The sequence below is a fragment of the Gopherus evgoodei genome, chromosome 18 (assembly GCF_007399415.2).
Source record: "Gopherus evgoodei ecotype Sinaloan lineage chromosome 18, rGopEvg1_v1.p, whole genome shotgun sequence".
Lineage (NCBI taxonomy): Eukaryota > Metazoa > Chordata > Testudines > Testudinidae > Gopherus > Gopherus evgoodei.
Window position 1 is genome coordinate 14,642,183 of NC_044339.1, and position 18,984 is coordinate 14,661,166.

Below are 18,984 nucleotides of genomic sequence, written 5' to 3' on the forward strand. Positions count from 1 at the left end.
TTCAGTCAGAACAAGAAGTACAGGAGTGCAGACAAAATGGGGAGGGGGCAGAAAATGATTAGAACTTTACTGGCTCTCAAAACGGATTCAGTTCGAGGGGTCAACTCAAGTTCTTACTGGAGCTGAACAGCTTTGCCCAGCCCTATTTATACAACTAGGCACAAGCCACTGAGAAATACCGCATGGAAAGCAACCAGACCCCACCTTTATGAACACAGACTATGAAGTTAATCATTGTCCCAGCGCTGCATGTGTTGGTCTTGGCGAGGACATTCAAGGCCGCAGTTGTAACTGTCAGAGGTTAAGTGAGAACTAACCAGCCCTTTGGGTGCTCCCCTTTATGAGATGCAGAAGCATCGAGCACAAGTTCTTCCGTTTTAATCTGTAGTGAACAAACCATATGTGAGATTAACACAATTTGAGTCAGGGATGATTCACAGCATGTGCATGCACCTTTCCATGAAGTGACTAATCTCCAGTGCCTGGGAGCTGATCCCTAGGAGGGGTAGTAGTAAAAATAGGCCCTGTCTGGAAAAAGCTCACAAGGACAAGGAATATTTTAAAATGAGGATTTATAAGATTTGACCGCATGGAGGAATCGGTGGCTCATGGATGCAGAGCTTTCACCCAGGGGTCGTTGGTTCAAATCCACCCCAGGTTGACTGTGACTGAATCATTGTTCTCTCTTATGGATGGCTAGTGTCCTGTGTGAAATTAGTTTCTGGTCAGTCTAATTCTGGGTGGGCATTCATTTTACAAAGGGTGCCTCCCACAAGTGATGCTAATTGATGCCGTAATTAGCTGTCTCAGACAAGAAGCCATAGATTGACTTGGGCACTGGAAGTGGTCCCTCTGGGTCAGGGTTAAGGTGCAAACCTGAGGCAGTGCAGAGAAGCCCCCATTGCTACTGGCCATGCTGGGTAAATAGAGCACTTCAGTTTGTAGGACTTCACTCCACGCACATAAGAAAAGTGAGAGCAGCGTGGTTCAGATTTTCAAAGGCTGGTCTCTGTGGTCAGTCTGGTGTTTGTAAATATGGTTGCAAAACTGAATCCACCATTATATGGAGCAATAACCAATGTCAGATGGGTTTCTGTTACCTGATGGTGCCTGCCTCTCAGGTGAGTCGACATTAAATGACCTTAGCTGAGGCCAGAAAGGACTGTGGGAGCAGTTTTGTGTCTGCAACTATTTGTGCTGGCAAAAATAAAACTGCAAAAACGGCAGCTTATTTAAGACTAGGAAAATGTGGCCCCGTGTGTCATTCTGAAGTGTCTTAATTTTCAGCCATGGCATGTTCTGTGCGTACCTCGCAATCCCAAGATGGGGTCTAACTTTGGAGTGATATCTATCTATCCAGTACCAATCTGTTTGCCTTTGGCAGCCTGCTGAAAGGATTGCACTGGGATCTCTGTAATACGGCTATCAGGAAATTGGTGCTAATCAAAAGTTTGATACTGAAAGCAGTTGAATGTTTCTCTTTCCTGCCCTGAAACTGCAAGGAGCCAAGCCACGGGAGAAGCCTCCTGACTTACTCTACCAGCCTGTTGCTGACATCACTCCAGATTCCATCAGGCATCCAAGAAACAGGTTCAGACTTGAACAGCTCTGGATTCCGAAGTGAGCTAAGGGCATTTTTAAGGAGGACGCAAGATTAGTTAGGCTAAATGGTGGAGCTACAGGAAAAGCTGGCGAGTGTTGAACAAGAATCCTGTCAGTCAGTGAATTGTACCTATAAACGCTCCCAAAGCACTTTACAAAATAGGAAGCCAGGAAAAGAGATGACTAAATGAGCCATAAGATTTTGCTAGGGCTGCAGAGGGTTATGGTCCAGTGTGAAGAATCCTGAATTTATGTAACTAATATTAAACGCGAGGAATCAAACACAGAGGTCTCAAGCCTGAGAATCTGCCACTAGGCGACCACTAATGATTATAGGGTTTATGCTCATAAATTCGCCAAATATCAGATTGAGAACAATATCTCAGCTGGTGAGATGCTGATCTCAGTTACACCAGGGTAAATCAGGGGGATCAGTGGAGCTATTCTAGATTTATATAGATGCAATGGAGTTCAGAATCAGGACCAGAGAGTTTAAGGCTGGCATAGTGAAAGGGGCTTAAGGCAATTAGGTGCCCAAATCCCATTGACATGCAGTGGGAACTGGGTGCCTAACTTCCCTATGCTCATTTTAAAATTCCAGCTGTGACAAAGTTCCTCCTCTACTTTGGTGGGTCCTGCACATATTGGCAGATTTGCTCACCTCAGTGATCTTCCCCACAGTCTCAGTCAACTTCTCCTGTGTCTGATCAGGAGTGGGGAGGTTTGGGGGGAACCCAGGCCCACCCTCTACTCCGGGTTCCAGCCCAGGGCCCTGTGGATTTGCAGCTGTCTATAGTGCCTCCTGTAACAGCTGCATGACAGCTACAACTCCCTGGGCTACTTCCCCATGGCCTCCTCCAAACACCTTCTTTATCCTCACCACAGGACCTTCCTCCTGGTGTCTGATCACGCTTGTACTCCTTAGTCCTCCAGCACCACACCCTTTCACCTTCAGCTCCTTGTGCCTCTTGCTCCCAGCTCCTCACACACACTTCCTCTCCTCTGGCTCCTCCCCATCTGACTAGAGAGAGCTCCTTTTAAAACCCAGGTGCCCTGATTAGCCTCCCTTGATTGGCTGCAGGTGTTCTGATCAGCCTGTCTGCCTTAATTGGTTCTAGCAGGTTCCTGATTACTCTAGTGCAAACCCTGCTCTGGTCACTCAGGGAACAGAAAACTACTCACCCAGTGATCAGTATATTTGCCCTCTACTAGACTCCTGTACCCCACTGGCCTGGGTCTGTTATACAGCCTAATTTGCAATGGGGGCAAGTTCCACAACTGATTAGGAAGCCTGCACCATATTGCTAGTGCATAAATCCAGCTGATTATTTTATTACAGGTCCGTTCCAGGAGCCTCACTCTTCCACTGGAGTTTGACCTTATAAAAGAAATTGTTGTTCAACTCCTAAGCAATCAAAGGCTGGTGCACAGAATCTGTATAGCATGGCATCTCTACAACAGTCACAGACAAGACCAGCATCTTGACAATCAATAAAATAAGCTTTTTAAAAAGAACATGTCCCTGGTCACATCTCATCCTTCTTGTATCCCTCTTGAATTGCTTGAGTCAGATTCTGAACTCAGCTACCCTGGTATAAATCCCAAGTAAGTCCACTAAACTCAGTAGATTTACTCTTGGCTTGCACTGGTGTAACTGAGATAAGAACCTGTCCTCTTGTGTCTTTTGCGTCATTCTTCCTTTTCGCACCCTGCTATTTATTAAATCATGTTGCTATAGTGCCCAAATCCCTCCCGTTCTGCAGCCTGCCAATTCTCTAGGCTCCGGGGTTCTTAAGGTGCAATATTAAATTCCTGTATGCATGTAACTGGTACGTTGCCCAGTTCCTGTGAGAAGGGCATTCATAAAACAGACAATGTCTGCATTGGAAAATCTCATGTGGGCTGCAGTAATCAGCCAGGGTATTGTCCATTCTGTCGTCCAGGGTTAATGGTTTTCTTGAGGAGTAGTTAAGGGCCCTCAACAGCTCTCAGGAGGTGCTCAGCAACCTATATGATCAGGCCTCTTCTTCCGAGCCCTTTGGACACTTTTGGAAGAAAACTACACTATAGTTCCCTGAAAGCACAATCAGGGGCCAATCCTTGGAGGCGCTGGGCACTAGTAACTTCCATGGCATTGGAAGCTCCAGGTTCTCAGCCTATCTCCGGACTAGACCCACGAAGAGAAGCGTTTCTCTCAAGAAAATATTAAATTAACATCAGCAGTTCTGAGCCAGCTAGCCATCTCAGAGCCCTCTGGTCTCAAAACTGGCTTTGCAATCAAAAGTAGAACTGTTGTCAAGGAGGAGCTGGCTTTCAAGCTTATTGCCTGGAGTGGATGTGTTACTGGGAGTGAGGCTAGAGGAACAGGTAGGAGAGGATCCCTAGACCCTAGCCAGGAGAGCAGAGCTGTGAGTAGAGCCATGGGAGAGTGACAAATGTTTTAAATGAAATTTCAGGCAAAAGTTTTTGGCATTTTATCCCAGGCCAAATTAAAATTTTTCATGAAATTTCTGTCCAATGGTTCTTTACAGAATGGAGCCCTCTGACATTTGCCATGTGGCACATTTCTGATAGCCCTTCTCAGTAATCAGAGTCTCAGCACAAGGTCAGCACACTTCTTCAATTCCACTGACGCTCAGCTCTGTTTTGAGGATGCAAGCGGATCTTAAATGGTACATAGCCCTTGTGGTATGATGAGTGGAACTGGAGAAAGGAGGTCAGATTTCAGGGGGAACTTAGTTTGGTGCATCGCTAGAGACTCAGGAGTGCAACCTGGGCCAGGCTGTTCCCAGACACCTCTCAGCGTATATCGCTGGCCTCTAGGCATGCTTAATAAAGATCACTTTCCTGCAACTCTGTCTGCTTGCTGCATCGCTTATTGTTCATAAACCAGGGCTTGTGCTGGCCCTCTGTGCAGGGCTGAATTTCACCCCAGTGTTGAGTAGAAGCAGACTCTCATCAGCCCATGTCTTTGGACACAAAGTGGCCTGTAAGCAGAGCTATGATTTTTCAGCTGAACATCTGTTTTTTTCTTTATTGTAAAGGAGACTTGCTGGCCCTGCTATTAAACATTCCCTCTCTCTCCTTGAGAGCATCAACATCCGTCCCTGGCTGGCCTTGGTATGGAAAGGCTGGGAGTGATATTCAGACTTGGATCCTGCATATGGTGGGGCAATGCTCCACAGCTGTGCCAGCCAACGTTACTGTTTAAACATTAAACATTCTATGTCAATATTAAAGTTCTTGCTCAGGTTGTTAAACCTGTATCAAGGCAGAAAGGAGATGGGTTTACAATTCCCAACACTGGTTCTGACTGTAAAAGATGAGGCCTTCTGTCTGCATGGGGACGTGTTACAGAATGGTCTGATTCAAAGATGACACAATGTGTGAGCACATGCAGCAAACCCAAATGTGAAGTTCTCTCTGAGTTCCCACAGGAAATGTGCCCACTTGGCTTAGAAGGAGAAATTCCTACCCTACCATAAACCAAAGCTAGACTGCAGGGAGTGCAGCTTTGCCATAAATCTCTCTGATATCACATGGTGCTGCTGCAGTCTGGCTTCCATCTTTCTGGGCTTCATTCAAATCCTGCTGAACTCAATGGAGGATGTGGCAGATTCCTTCTTAATAACAGGATTAAACAAAGACTGTGAATGGCTAGCCAACTACAAAAGCAGTTTCTCCTCCCTTGGTTTTCACACCTCAATTGCTAGAAGAGGGCCTCATCCTCCCTGACTGAACTGACCTTGTTATCTCCAGACTGTTTCTGGCCTGCATATTTACACCTGTTTCTGGAAATTTCCACCACATCATGCATCTGACGAAGTGGGTATTCACCCGCAAAAGCTCATGCTCCAATATGTCTGTTAGTCTATGAGGTGTCACGGGACTCTTTGTTGCTTTTTACAGATCCAGACCAACGCGGCTACCCCTCTGATTCTCAACAACATACACTTCCCCAGCAAACTCAAAATGTTGGCTCCATGAGAACGGCCATACTGGGTCAGACCAAAGATCTGTCTAGCCCAGTATCCTGTCTTCCAGCAGTGGCCAATGCCAAGTGCTTCAGAGGGAATGGACAGAACAGGTAATCATGAAATGATCCTTCCCTTGTCACCCATTCCCAGCTTCTGGCAAACAGAGGCTAGGGACACCATCCCTGCCTATCCTGGCTAATAGCCATTGGTGGACCTACCCTCCATGAACTTATCTAGTTCTTTTTTGAACCCTGTTATAGTCTTGACCTGCACAACATCCTCTAGCAGACCTTACAGGACCAGAGTCCATAAAAATAACAAGCTTGATCCAAAGCCCTCTGAAGTCAATGGAGCAACTTGGATTGCTTTTAGTGAGGTGTGTTTGTTTTCATTGTCAGGGGAGAGCAAGCCACGCTTGGAACAGACTTTCTTTTCCTTGGCTTTCGACCCACCCTAGCACAGAAGAGGAGGGATTTGTCAGGGAATTTGTCCCATGGAGACAACACACTGCATGTTAGAGGGCCATTCACAGTGGAGAAATATTTCAAATCTAGTTGTTTTAAATAGACATCCATTTGCTTTCACATTTTCCTCACCTCCCCGCCCCTGCTTACTGCGTCTCCCTCGTGTGTGTGTGTGTGTGTGTGTGTGTGTGTGTGTGTGTGTGTGTGTGTGTGTGTGTGTGTGTAAGTGTAAAAGAAGAGGCAGTATTTTCCAAAGCAGTTTGATTTTAAAAATGGCTCTACAGTATAAAATCAAAGCTATCTCCCCAGATAGTCAGCAATGTGCCTGTTAGTCAGAGACAAGGAAAGGCCTCCTTGTGTCAAAGCAAATCCCTGCGGTGTATGCAACTGTCATACTGTAATGCTGTTTTCCCCACTGTGTTCTTTACCTTCAAATTTCCAAGAACATTCCCTGTGCATAGTGTCCAGAGTCTGCCATGGTTTACAGAATCCTTTATGTCTGTATCTGATCAAAATGACCAAGTCATAATTTTTTAAAGCAGGGAGCTTGATTCTAACTGTTATTTCTTTATCCCAGGCCAGTAACCACCTCATTAAATTCCTTAGGAACATCTTTTCCATCCTGTTCTGTAGAGAGGATGCACCTGTTTGATCATCTGTATTCACTCGCTAGCATGCGAATAAGCCCATCTGTTAACTGTTCAGCTCCATATGCCAACCTTTATTGCATAGGCCTGGGACAGAATAGTCCATGATCTCACCTGGCAGCTGGTTTCTTCTAAAGAGAATGTGCTTTTCCCCACAGTACATTCTTATGTGGATCATAGCATTCTTGACATTTCAAAATGACTTTTGATGCAGATCATCAATATCTCTGGGCCTACTCCATGTAGCAGAATGGAGGATTTCATCCTCTCCAAGTTCTCTGCAATACCTCTTGATTAAAGGAAATTTGAGAAGTGCTGCAACCACCCCCTCCAGTCGTTTACCAGATTCCCTGAGTGATTCAAGTCCCTTCCTTCACATCACTTTTGCCAAAGATTTAATTTTCCTCTGGCGCTATGTAATAAGGGTCAGACAAACAGGATGGCTGGGAAGAGATTTAATTTTATTTTTTGGTCTCAATCAAATATCACATGTCGCTGTTACAAACAATTATACCCTTTTCACATGGCAGGAATCACTAGCTACAGAGGCTGATGCTCCTTTTCCAGGGAAGGCAGGTGGAGCACAGCTCAAACACTGTCCTTTCATCTCTGGGGTCATGTATCAATTGGAATCCTGCACCAATGACAAAGTGGACGATACCACGTCTCCTGTACTTTGCTGGGCAATAGCATGAAAGGGCTCCCTGCTTGAAAAACTAATGTAGCTCTTTCTTAAAAGAACTGTGCACAGAAATTCTGCAGTGGCAGCTAGCATTCAAGCCATGGGCACACAGACTGACTTTCTAGTGCCTCCTTCAAATTCTTTCCTCCTGCAATCTGTGCTTCTCTGTCCAGGTTCCATGCAGGTTGCCTCACACCAGATGGTCCTCTTTGGCTGAAGGTATGAAATACTAAAATCAAAATAGTTATTCAGTGTTTCACTGCAGGCTCTCCAAGGCCAAGTAAGACTGGGGTGGTGACAGTCCTGTATTGAATCAGCTACCAAATAATATTTACCCACTCCTCCAAATTGCTTCTCAGTGGCACCTCTACATGCTCATTTCACCTAGAGCACTTTCAGATGGCACCAGTATCCCCAGGAAGAGCTGCTTTGAGGAAATGAGCACTTACTGTCATGCAAGCAAATGGTGCTGAGAGGAGATCTAGGAATGAATAGCAAGGGGTGTTGCGAGTAGAAACTGTATTGCATTTGTACGGCTGTGGAGTGGGAAGAAAAGGAAGGCATGAGTACTGCAGGCTCGGACTGAGGAGCATGGAAGATTTTGCAAGTCAGGACTGTCAGAGCCATGTGCACTGCTTGGGGCTGCAATCTCAAGGACAGTGCAAGTCAGGAATAGCAGAGATTAGAGTACTGGGGTGGGGGAGAGAGAGGTAGAGGTGGGGGCAATATTCCTGATTTTAGTTAGTGTTAAATAAGCATTCAGATCTAGCAGATTGAGCCCAGATTCACCTCTCCCCAAAAGATCCCAAAATGGCAGTTCTGTATCAGCAGCAGTGGGTTCTCCTCGACTAGCAAACACCATTCAGCGTTCATCCAACGTGCACTCCTCTGCTGTTAAAACGTCCCTGCCCTTTATTTTTTCCAAAGCCATCTGTTCCACAGCCAGCCAGCCCCAGACGGAAAAGGTGGATTGAGTGCTCTTGAAAAGGCTCAGCATTTCACTCACTGCTTGCCAAAAACGCCCCTGCAACAAAGAAGAGGCACCCAGAGCCCTGCCAACTGCGGATTGTGTTAAATCACCTGAAACAGTGCAATGGGCTCCTGGCAGTCCATGCACAAACAAAGGGCCTGGCAAGCCTTTTTCCAAGCCTTAGGACTGGGGCAGGCAAGGGTATCGAGCTTAAAAACAATGACTGGACCAGGGCATTTCTTTTCTGTAAGGAAAATAGTCGATTAAGTGGGAAGAAACAGGTGGGAAAGAGAGAGGAGAGCTGTTTGAAAGCAGCCTGAATGGTGGGGTTTGGACAAGTCCTTATTGAAACGAGAAGCTTGTACTTCAAAGGCAGGCAAGTGTTGTGCCAGCTTCCTCCCACTCAGTTCTCTGCCAACACACCTCGGCCCTGACCTATGGCACTTCCTGTTAGTCCAGTACTGATGCCCTGACACTGGCTGCTCATGCAGCTTAATCCTGGTGGTCAGCCCCTGCTGCTGGTTCAGCCCTTACCACAGCAGCCATTGCACCGAGCTACTGCTGCACCTCCACTGCCAACCCTCACGGCAGCCTGGGCTCCTCAGTCCTGACAATTCCAAATAGTCCTTCATCTTGCAAACCCGAGCCTGCACCATGCTCTGCTTTAATGCACTCCCAGTCATCCGTCTGTCCACGTGTTCACAAAGCGTTCAGCACCACCGCAGCGTTTGACCTGACTCTCAGTTCTCCCTGGTGTGCCAGTCCTGGGCTTTGCCAAAAGTCTCCGGCCTTGCAATAGCCCCTTTGATTCTATTTTTTGGCCTTCTTCATAGCACACCCAAATATTTAGATGCTTATTCATACTGACCCTCCAAACCTTTTGAGAGGCACCCGTCACTGGTCTGGTGGAACTGGGATATTAATCCCCCTCCTCAGCGTATCGTCTTGTGGGCAGAGGGAGTTAGAGTGAAGAAGTAAATATGGAAAAACAGCTGAGATCATCCCTCTGCTGCTGCTACTGAGCTGAGTGGGGTGAATCCAGGAGGAAGTTAATCCGCTATCACTGGATCTCTGAGCCAAATGACTCATCACCGTGCTGCCCAGTACCAAAGGCTGTACAGAGCAGTCTGGGAATGCTCGACACCCTTGAAAGAAACACAGGGCTTGCTTGCCAAAAGTTGTCAGAGTTTTTTTTTACTGCTCTGCCACACCTGCTGCCTGAAACTGCATTTTGGTTCCTGTAACTTCCAGCCTGGCAGAATCTAGTGTATGGAATCACAGAAGCCAAGCACCTACAGCCTAGTTCTGGTCTCAGTTACTCTGGTGTAAATCTGCAGTAACACCTGCAGTAGAGTTATTCCAGATTTACACCGGCACCAAGGAACTCAGAATTTGGCCCTGCAGTTTGAAGAGGAGAGAGGCTCCCAGTCCCAGTTATCACTACTCAGTGAGAGCCACCAGGAAGTCCCGGGGAGGGAGGCTAAAGTGTGATAAAAACAAAACAATTTTGCCTGGCTGAATATGAAACACTGTTGACCAAAGTCCAGACCCAAATTCCACTCAGTCAGGGCTGGTGCTACCATTAAGGCAAACTAAGTGGTTGCCAAGGGTGCCAAGATTTGGGGGTGCCAAAAAGCGGTGCCCCCAATTTTTTTTTTTTTTACAGTGGTTCCTCCCCGAGCGCACGGTCGGTGCTCCACTTCTCCCACCTCCCAGGCTTGCAGCGCCAATCAGCTGTTTGGTGCCGCAAGCCTGGGAGGTGGGAGAATTAGAGCGGGGGCGGCGTGCTCGGGGAGGAGGCGGAGCAGAGGTGAGTTGGGGTGGGGAGGTGCCGCACAGCTCCCCGGGGGGGAAGCTGTCACGGGGGGGTATGCCTCAGGGTGAGGTGGGGGGAGGGGAGCTGCCACAGGGCTGGGGGCAGGGGGAAGGTTGCAAGGTGGAAGTTTCGCCTAGGGCGCGAATCTTCCTTGCACCGGCCCTGCACTCAGTCCTTACTGAGGCAGAGCATCCATACATATCAATGGAGAAAGAACAAGGACTCGGGGATTTGCCTCTCCAATACTACTTGGCATCTTTATAGCACCTGTTGTCCAAAGGGCTCTCCAAACATCTCCCAATACAGTAGGCTCTCTAAGAATTAGCATGTTCATTTCACAGGTGGGCACAGAGGTTTAGGCTATGACCCAGGTGGTTCTGTCTCATGCTTAATAATGTCCTGCCAGCTGCACCTCCCTGAAAAGACCACAGCAGGATGTGGAAGGCCCCCGGCACTTAGTCATGTATTTTGTGCAAACCATTTTCATTTTGATAGAAAAATATACATACCTTTTCCTGCTTCATAGGCCTTTATCCTGGCTCATGACACAGTAACACAGAAACCACTCCGTGTAAAATCTGCTTTTCTATAATCTGGGATTTTCATGGTTGGAAAATGGCTGGAGTTTCATTTCAGCTCTGCTCCGCTGGTTTGTTTTTTGGTTCACCCGTAGTAACTTTATATCCAGTTCTACCCTTCCCACCTTCGTCAGATGAGGTGAAAACTGTGCTCCCTGCAGTGTGACATCCCTAAGATTATACGCAGCCCCACCTCTGACTAGTGGGGGTTACAAGGAAATGGGTTGAGGCTAAATTATCCCATAACTGCCTACTGCAGATGTTCATGCACCTTCCTCAGAAGCATCTGGTTCTGGCCACTGTCAGAAACGGGACACTGGAGTAGGTGGACCATAGGTCTGATCCACTCTGGCAATTCCTGTGTTCCTGCAGGCCAAGAGGTTAATGAGATGCTGAGAGGCAAATATGCTCAGTTACCACCCGAGAAATCTCTCTTGGTCTGTTTCTGCCGGAGAAGGGCAGTTCAGCACCTTCAGTATCCAATGTATTGGAGGGAGGGGGTTGTAATGAGATCTTGTCTTAGCTGATGTAGGGGAGAGAGCTGTGTGCTGAGCCCTGGCTCGGTGATTATGAGCACTAGGTGACGTAGGTCAGTTGCTGTGAATTTACACCACACAGGAACACAGGCATGAAAGTGTATCTGCCAGGACACTCTCAGGCAGGGCAGGTGACTCCCACATAAATAATGCAACTGGGATTTTAACCTCTGGCTGCTAGAAACCCGAGCAGTGGGAAAGGCGGTACACAAGAGCTGTTTGCTTTGCTTTTCCCTGCTTCCTCATACACTGATTCTCATTTTGCTTAAGCTGGTCTGCCTGGCCGAAAGTGACGTTACTTCATGATTTGGTAGGTCATAAGTTGCAGCTGAAAATCCAGAAGCTCAGATTCTTCTGAGCCTTAAACATAGTTTAGAAGAAACAGGGAGAGGTAAAAAAGAGAAAGAATTTCCAAGTTAAATGATTGGTGCATCTCAAGGGCCTGATCCAAAGCTCATTGAAGCCAATGGGAGTCTTTCCATTGACTTCACTGGGTTTTGGACCAGGCTGCGATGGTGCAAGGACACACACACTTGTTCAGACAGCTTTTGCACTGAACAGCAATGGCTCTACCCACAAAAGACTTGATTTTCAGTGATGTGGAGCCCCTACAGCTCCCGTTGATCTCAGGCAGAATTCAGGGTGCTCAATGCTTTGGCAAATGCAGCCCATTGTGATAATGGTGGTTTGATGAAATTGTGAACAGTGACTTCCGTTCAGGTGCCCTTGTACAATGTTCTGACCTTCTTGTTTATCTGACCCAAACAAGAGGGGGTTGCATTCCCCCAAAGGCTGGAATTTCAAGATCATTTTATAGCCAAAGTACCATATATACAAGCAAAGTACTGTAAGAAGAATTTCCCGTATCCTTCCTCAGTGTGCAGGAAGGAGGTGGTGCTGGTTTCGTCACATCCTTGCCGGGTTGATGGTTCCATTAGGAGACCGGAACGGAACTTCCCCAAAGTTCTAAGTTCAGATCTGAGGTTGTGGTTTGACCCAGTATAGAACTGCCCTGAAAGTCAGCCCCAAGGCATGAAACCAGACTTGAGGCCTCTTCTTTCTCTACCTCCAACACTTTGTTCCAGAGGTTTGGTTTGGGCCCATCACCAAGTATAATGTTGCGAGCGATGCAGTTGTCCAATCACAGAATCATAGAAATGTCAGGCTGGATGGGACCTTGGGAGGTCATCTACTCCAGCCCCCAGTGCTGAGGCAGGACCAAAGAGAAGGAGTTGGTAGGGGAAGTGGCCTGTTCCCTCAGTGGGAGGCACTCTTGCTTTCTCTGACAATCGCAAGATGTGTAGGATGCAGTAGATCAAGTAGGAATCTTTTTTCCAGGACCAATACTGGCAACACAACACATGTGAGCAGTGGCATGATGATTTCTTTGCCTTTGGCTTTCTCTGGCTGCAGATAGCCTTATTCAGGAGGATATTTAGGACCCAATCTTTGACTCTGGCCAAATCAGGCCGCTCCCTTTATATGTTGCACTTGAGACTAATGCCAGAGCTATACAAGAAAGGGACACTTTGCTAAGCACATATGTACAGCTTGTTGTACTCCCTGGCTATCGAATATCTCAAATCTTGAATCCAGAATATTGAGAAACCTCTCCTGAAAACCTGCTACCCATATTCTGTAGGAAGAAAATCCCCATTAGAATGTAATATAAACATCTCACAGCAGTTGTGGATGCAGCTTGCTTCTGGGTGTCAACTGCATTCCTCATTACTGGGAGGCACAAGAGTGAAGTCTGCCTTAATTACTCAGCATCTCAAAGTGCTTTATAGGCATTAATTAAATCCTGGGAGGATTTTACAGATGAGGAAATTGAGGCACAGAGGAGCAAAGTGACTTGCCCCAGGACACACAGTGTGTCAGTGGCAGAGCTAGAGGAGGCCTTCCTCACTCCCTATCCCCTGCTTTAACCACACAAACACTCATCTTCCTCCAAGAGGTTGGCTTCATCCACCCAAAGAGTGCTTAACCCCATAAAAAAGACATCTTCTGGGAAGATTGCTGCTGTCAGAAAGTGCAAATGCCACGCTAGAAAAAAATAAAATATAATCAATGTCTACAGTGCCAGCTACATCTCGGCTGTTACTCTGCATTTGTGGCCAGCTTTATTAAAACATTTGGTTCCTGAGAAACACACTTCACTGACCGAGCAAGACAACAGGGCAATCAGAATGTATGAGCTGCCATCACAAGTCACTACTAAAACTCTCTTTGAATGAAAGAGATTCCCTGGATAGTCCAACTCTCCCACAGCCAGTATCAGGAGAAAACGCCATACTGTCACCCAATGGCTCAGGCTGGTATTCCATCATTCAGTGCATTTCTATCAGCCCTAAGTGTTCGTTTCAGTACAGTTCCTGTTGAATGGAGCATTGCTATTCATCTAAACACAAGGATGATCTGTACCATATGGAAACAGTCCAGACTTTTCACATAAGCTACCCAGACAATAGTTTTCCCTCCCAGCTCTGTATCTTTCTATAGGGGGAAACAATAATATTTCCAGGGGAGATTTAATACAAAAACACAATGTTGCTCATAGACAGGCGTCATCTTTCCCAGCAGAAAAAATTACCATAGGATGCTCACACTGCCTGCTGCTTTCATTAATCTATTTAATGAAGCTAGTCCATCAAATGGATAGAGCAGAAGGAAGAGAATCGAGATACCTGGCTCCTGTTTCTTTCTCTGCACCTTACTTGCTGTATCAGCTTGAGCAAATTTGTTGCTCTCTCTCTGTGCCTTGGTCTCTGTGTTTAATGGGGAAGCTCATTTCTATACAAAATGTTGAGTGCCCCGCATGAATAGTGCCGTGTAAGTGCAAAGCAGTATTAGTTCATCAGTCCTATTTTAAGTTTTTTAAGGAATCCTTCAAATAATCATGCAATTTAATATTTTTATTAATATTAATTTTATCTGTTTGGATTTTTCTTTGTATTTGGTACAGTGCTCTTATGGCAAAAGAGAATGATAACCTTATTGTCTATGCTGGGGTGGTGTGTTATTCCTTACATAAATCTGGATACATCTTATAATCTAGAACTAGAGTAGAATACTTCTCTTCCATGCTGTCATTGCATCAATAGATCTTGTAAGACTTTTTGGGAGAACATAGACAAACATTTTTAGTAGAAACATTCCAACCATAAAGTTCTTAAGCAACAATGTAACACCAGGTAACCACACTATAGTGCTCTGAAAACAAATTACTCAAATTTGGTTTTTGCAGCTTTTCTTGTCACCGAGAACTTTTTGATGGTGCAATTTCCTGCTGTTTTCCTTGTATTTATACACAGTAGCCTGTATCTGTATAGTATAGTATAGAACAGTACTTGTACTTCTATAGCATGTTTTAGTACAGGGTCTCTAAGTACTTTACAGACAGTTAATTCAACCTGCCTTCATGACTCTGGGAGGAAGGTATATTCCCCTTCATTTTACATATGAGAAAACAAAGGCACGGGGTGTTAAAGTGAATTTCAAGTCAGAATCCAGAAATCCTGAACCCTCAGGCCTTCCTGTGCTCTAACAATTAGGCATCACTTCCTAGAAGGAGTAGCACCTATCGGAAGTATTTGCAATGTCACAGGTTGCTGTACTCCCACTCTGTGGTTTTCCTATACGACTCGGTAAAATGTGGGTGGCTTGACCATGAGATATGTAGACCAGGAAGTTGGAAGGTACACAAGGGCGAGGTTCTGGCTTGTTCTGTATGAGCCAAGCACTTGAGCTAATCAGGCACATCAAGCACGAATGGGAAAATACAGAGAAGGTTGCTGAAGGTCACTGTGACCTCCAGGAAGAAATGCCAGAGTATTCACACTGGCTTGGCACCTCCTCATTCAGGGATGCTGGGCCAAGCCAGAGCTCAAATTGAGTTTGGGCCAGACTCCGGCTTTCACTGACTTTGCTCACTCTCCTTTCTAGGAAAAAAGTTTTGTCTTGAGAAAAAACAGACAGGGCTTGATGCTGGATTTTCCTTCTTTCCTCCTTGAATTTTGATTCAGGAGCAGCTGCAGATGCTCCGAGGGAAGAAACTGTCCATACAGAGCAGACTTCAGGATCCTGACTACCGGTGGCAGCTGCGGATGAAGTTTCTGGAGCAGGCAAAGAGTTACATAGGTGTGCCCTACGCCAAGAAGTATCACGAGCCAGGCAGTAAGTGTAGACCCTTTCAGCCTTTTCCCTGATGAAGCAGGTTTTGTGACTACTGTCTCTGGTGATAGCCTACTGATGGTTCATGCCTTCCTTAGGCCACAAATGAATGGCAACTTCCCTTCTTTGGCAGTTAAAGTCAGGCGTGAGATTAAGGATGTCTAATTTGGCCTATCTGTATTCATGTTACCCCAGCTTAGATTCCATCATTATCATCATCCTCATTATGGTAGCACCTAGAAGCCCCATCAGAGATCAGAGGGCCATTGTGTTAAGAGTTGTACATACACCTGGTTAGAGAGAAGTTAGAATCTAAATAAACAAAAGGTGGAAGGGGAAACTGAGGCACGGAGCAGTGAAGTGACTTGCCCAGGATCAGTGGCAGGGTTGGGAATAAAACCTGGGTCTCCTAACTCACACTCCAGTGCATTATCCATTGAACATGCTCCCTTAGACATCCCTAGACTAACATCTACTTACTATCAGGCACCCCATCTAGGAACTTTGATTCCTTTGCACTCAGTGGACCAAAGAGGTCAAATGCTCCTCTTTCATCCCAAGCAGTTCTACTGACCAGACACTGGCTGGTTTGACACATCTCTCAGAGAGACACAAAAGAGGAGTGGAGCAACAAAAGTAGCCAGCTAGATGTTTAGAGTTCCTAAGTGTTTTTCAAAATGTTGAAATGTAAATGAAAGTGGCATTTTTCATTTTAAAAATTTCAATGAAAAATTTCCCACCATCTCCAAAGCTTCAATTCCACATAAGCCGCGTTACATCTGAAACGTCTACATAGATTCTGTGGATTTGATGAGGCCATAGAACTAGCAACGAGTGAACCTTTTTTGTCTAGAAGTTAAGTTTGAATAAACGTCCTACAGTTGAGGTGATTTTGCCGAATCTAATCCAGCATATCCAAACTTCTTAGATCTGCAAAACTGGGCTGGAAACCTCATGGGATTCCTGCTATTCAGTCAAGATGGAAATGCCATGAAAAAAGACATCCTTGTAGTATTTTGGCACTTCACATTCCAGTTGTAAGTGCCATCCTGAAATGCAGAGGCAGCACAAATCAGAAACAATGGAGGGGGGGGGGGAGAAAATATCAGAACTGCAAAAAGGTCGAGTTCAGGTTTGGTTCCAGAAATGGGTGGAGATTCTAGGACGTGGCATTGAGGCCAGTAGCTGGGAATTATGGTTTTATCCGCATTAAGAACATAAGAATGTGGGTCAGACCAAAGGTCTATCTAGCCCAGTATCCAATGGCCAATGCCAGGTGCCCCAGAGGGAATGAACAGAACAGGGAATCATCAAGTGATCCATCCCCTGTCGCTCATTCCCAGCTTCTGGCAAACAGAAGAACAATATACATTGGTGTGCCTGCCCCTGAATTATTGTGCAAAGCTGCCCCTCACTGCATCTTTTCTCACCAAAGGGACTCTCTCGTCCTCCTGCTGGATAAAAATAGAGATTCCTTTGTCGTCTTGCCCACCTACTAGTGATGTACTTGCCTTGCTCCCCAGCTCCAGAGTACGAATCCCCATTCTTCCTGGATTGCTGCGGACTGATTCGAAGGGTGGTGCGTGACTTACAATCGGAATTTGGCTTTTGCATCGGCCCAGGAAACCAGGCATATCAGTACGATACACTCCCCATCACTCTGCCCAGTGAGGAACACATGAAGCCGGGAGACCTCATCTTCATTTCAGGAACGTACTTCGACCCAGAACGTAATGTTGACAAAGATATCTATCCATCCATCCATCCTCTATGTACCTCTATCTATCTATTTATCCATCCATCCTCATATGTCCTCCCACCCCCTTTCATATCCGTTCGTCCGTCCTTACCCATACATACCACCTCCATCTAGCCATCCTCATATGTACCCCACATGTGTATCCCTCATCCATCTAACCTCAGAGAGAAGCATACAACACAGCTGGGAGGGAGGGATAGCTCAGTGGTTTGAGCATTGGCCTGCTAAACCCAGCGTTGTGAGTTCACTCTGGAGGAGCATTTAGGGATCTGGGGCAAAAATCTGTTTAGGGCTTGGTCCTGCTTTGAGCAGGGGGTTGGATTAGATGACCTCCTCAGGTCCCTTCCACCCCTGATATTCTGTGATTCTGTTACAGTAGCCATGAGCCACCACACAAAGCTAGACACACAGAGCTGTGAATTTGGATTTGAATGATCCAGGTTAAATGAAGTAATAACCCTCCCAAATTTGTACACCTTTCTGGAATTAAACTTAAAACAAACATTTTGTGAATTCTGACGATGTGGGTTGGGCTGGTTTTGGCCATTCTCATGACTACCTTTGCAATTGCTGATGGAACCAGACCAGAAAGGCACTTCTTTTGTGTGGAGATTTTCAGCCATATCTTTCCAAATTTTCAGTGCATTGTGAGAATTTCACAAAAAGTTGCCAGTCGAAGTTGTTATTACTGGATGGCTGTTTGGTGGCCTGTATGCCATGAGTTTGCTGAGCCTGTTGGACAGGTTTTCACATCAGAGAAAGCTCCAATCCATTTGGCTTTCCTCCTGGGAGTTCTTGGTGGGGGCAGTCTCTGAGGAGGGATGAATGACTGAATGGATATAGAGACTAAACTGGCCTCTCAGCAGCAAGGGTAGTCCTTTCTGGTCAAGGCAAGACACACTGATTGAACAGTGACACCGTCTGTCAGTGCCATTTCTATGGATAGAAAGTCTCCAGGGCTGTCAGCCCATTACTTCTCAGAATGCAGTTTTAAAGGCAACTTTGAAAAATGCACAGTCACTTCCTTGTCATTGCAGGAAGGAGGCAATTCCATGACATTGTCCACGTGGAGATCTGGCTGGGGTCTGGTGAGCGCAGCCTGGGAGCTAGGTGGAAAAGGGGCAGACTGCAGATCTTTGATTCCTACAGGTTTGTCTCTCCCTCCTACGGAGACATGGAATATCACTTCAAGTCCATTGAAACTTGGCTCCAAGGCACCTGTGTCAGGCAAGCATCACTGACTTTCTTAATGTATACAGTTCATCTCAGCCTGAGATGCCTGAGGCTGACAATCTCATGATCAAAGGGTGTCCCGAGACATTTTCCATGTCACTTGCCAGGGTTTTTGGTGTGGTTCTGTTCTAAAACATGGCAGGAGAAAATGGCCCCTTCCTATCCCAGAGGCCTGCTTCCTGGGCCAATTTCTGTCTTACACTGCAACTCCTTTATTCCACTCTAAAATTGCAAAGAGGCAATAAAGAATCCAACTCCGGGGAGTTCATTGTGTGGCTTAGAGCTTCCAGAACATCTCTGCCCTGCTCCCCCTCAAAGCACCCGGGTATGGGTCATGCCAGAGTTAGGAGATAGAGGGAGGGAGGGAACCTGCTGCTCTCTGGCTTTTCTTGGCTGGCATACCAGCACCTAGGGGAGTGTGACAAACTGGAGCAGTTTAGAGCAGCCTTGAGGCTACTTGGAGGCAGTCTGGGAAGGAATTGTCCTATTTAGAATCAGATTATGCAGCCTGGCCCATCCTTTCCACTAGAACATTGCTCCCTAACAG

General features: G+C 46.2%; 1 protein-coding gene across 1 annotated transcript in view; it reads left to right on the forward strand.

The window, feature by feature from the left end:
- The window catches only part of LOC115637062, a 151,920-nt gene that overhangs the window by 132,078 nt on the left and 858 nt on the right, over positions 1 to 18,984 (forward strand). The window contains exons 3-5 of the mRNA XM_030537900.1: positions 15,298 to 15,448; positions 16,969 to 17,175; positions 18,242 to 18,431. Of these exons, the coding sequence (XP_030393760.1) occupies positions 15,298 to 15,448; positions 16,969 to 17,175; positions 18,242 to 18,431 (548 nt within the window). The remainder of the gene's footprint in view (positions 1 to 15,297; positions 15,449 to 16,968; positions 17,176 to 18,241; positions 18,432 to 18,984) is intronic.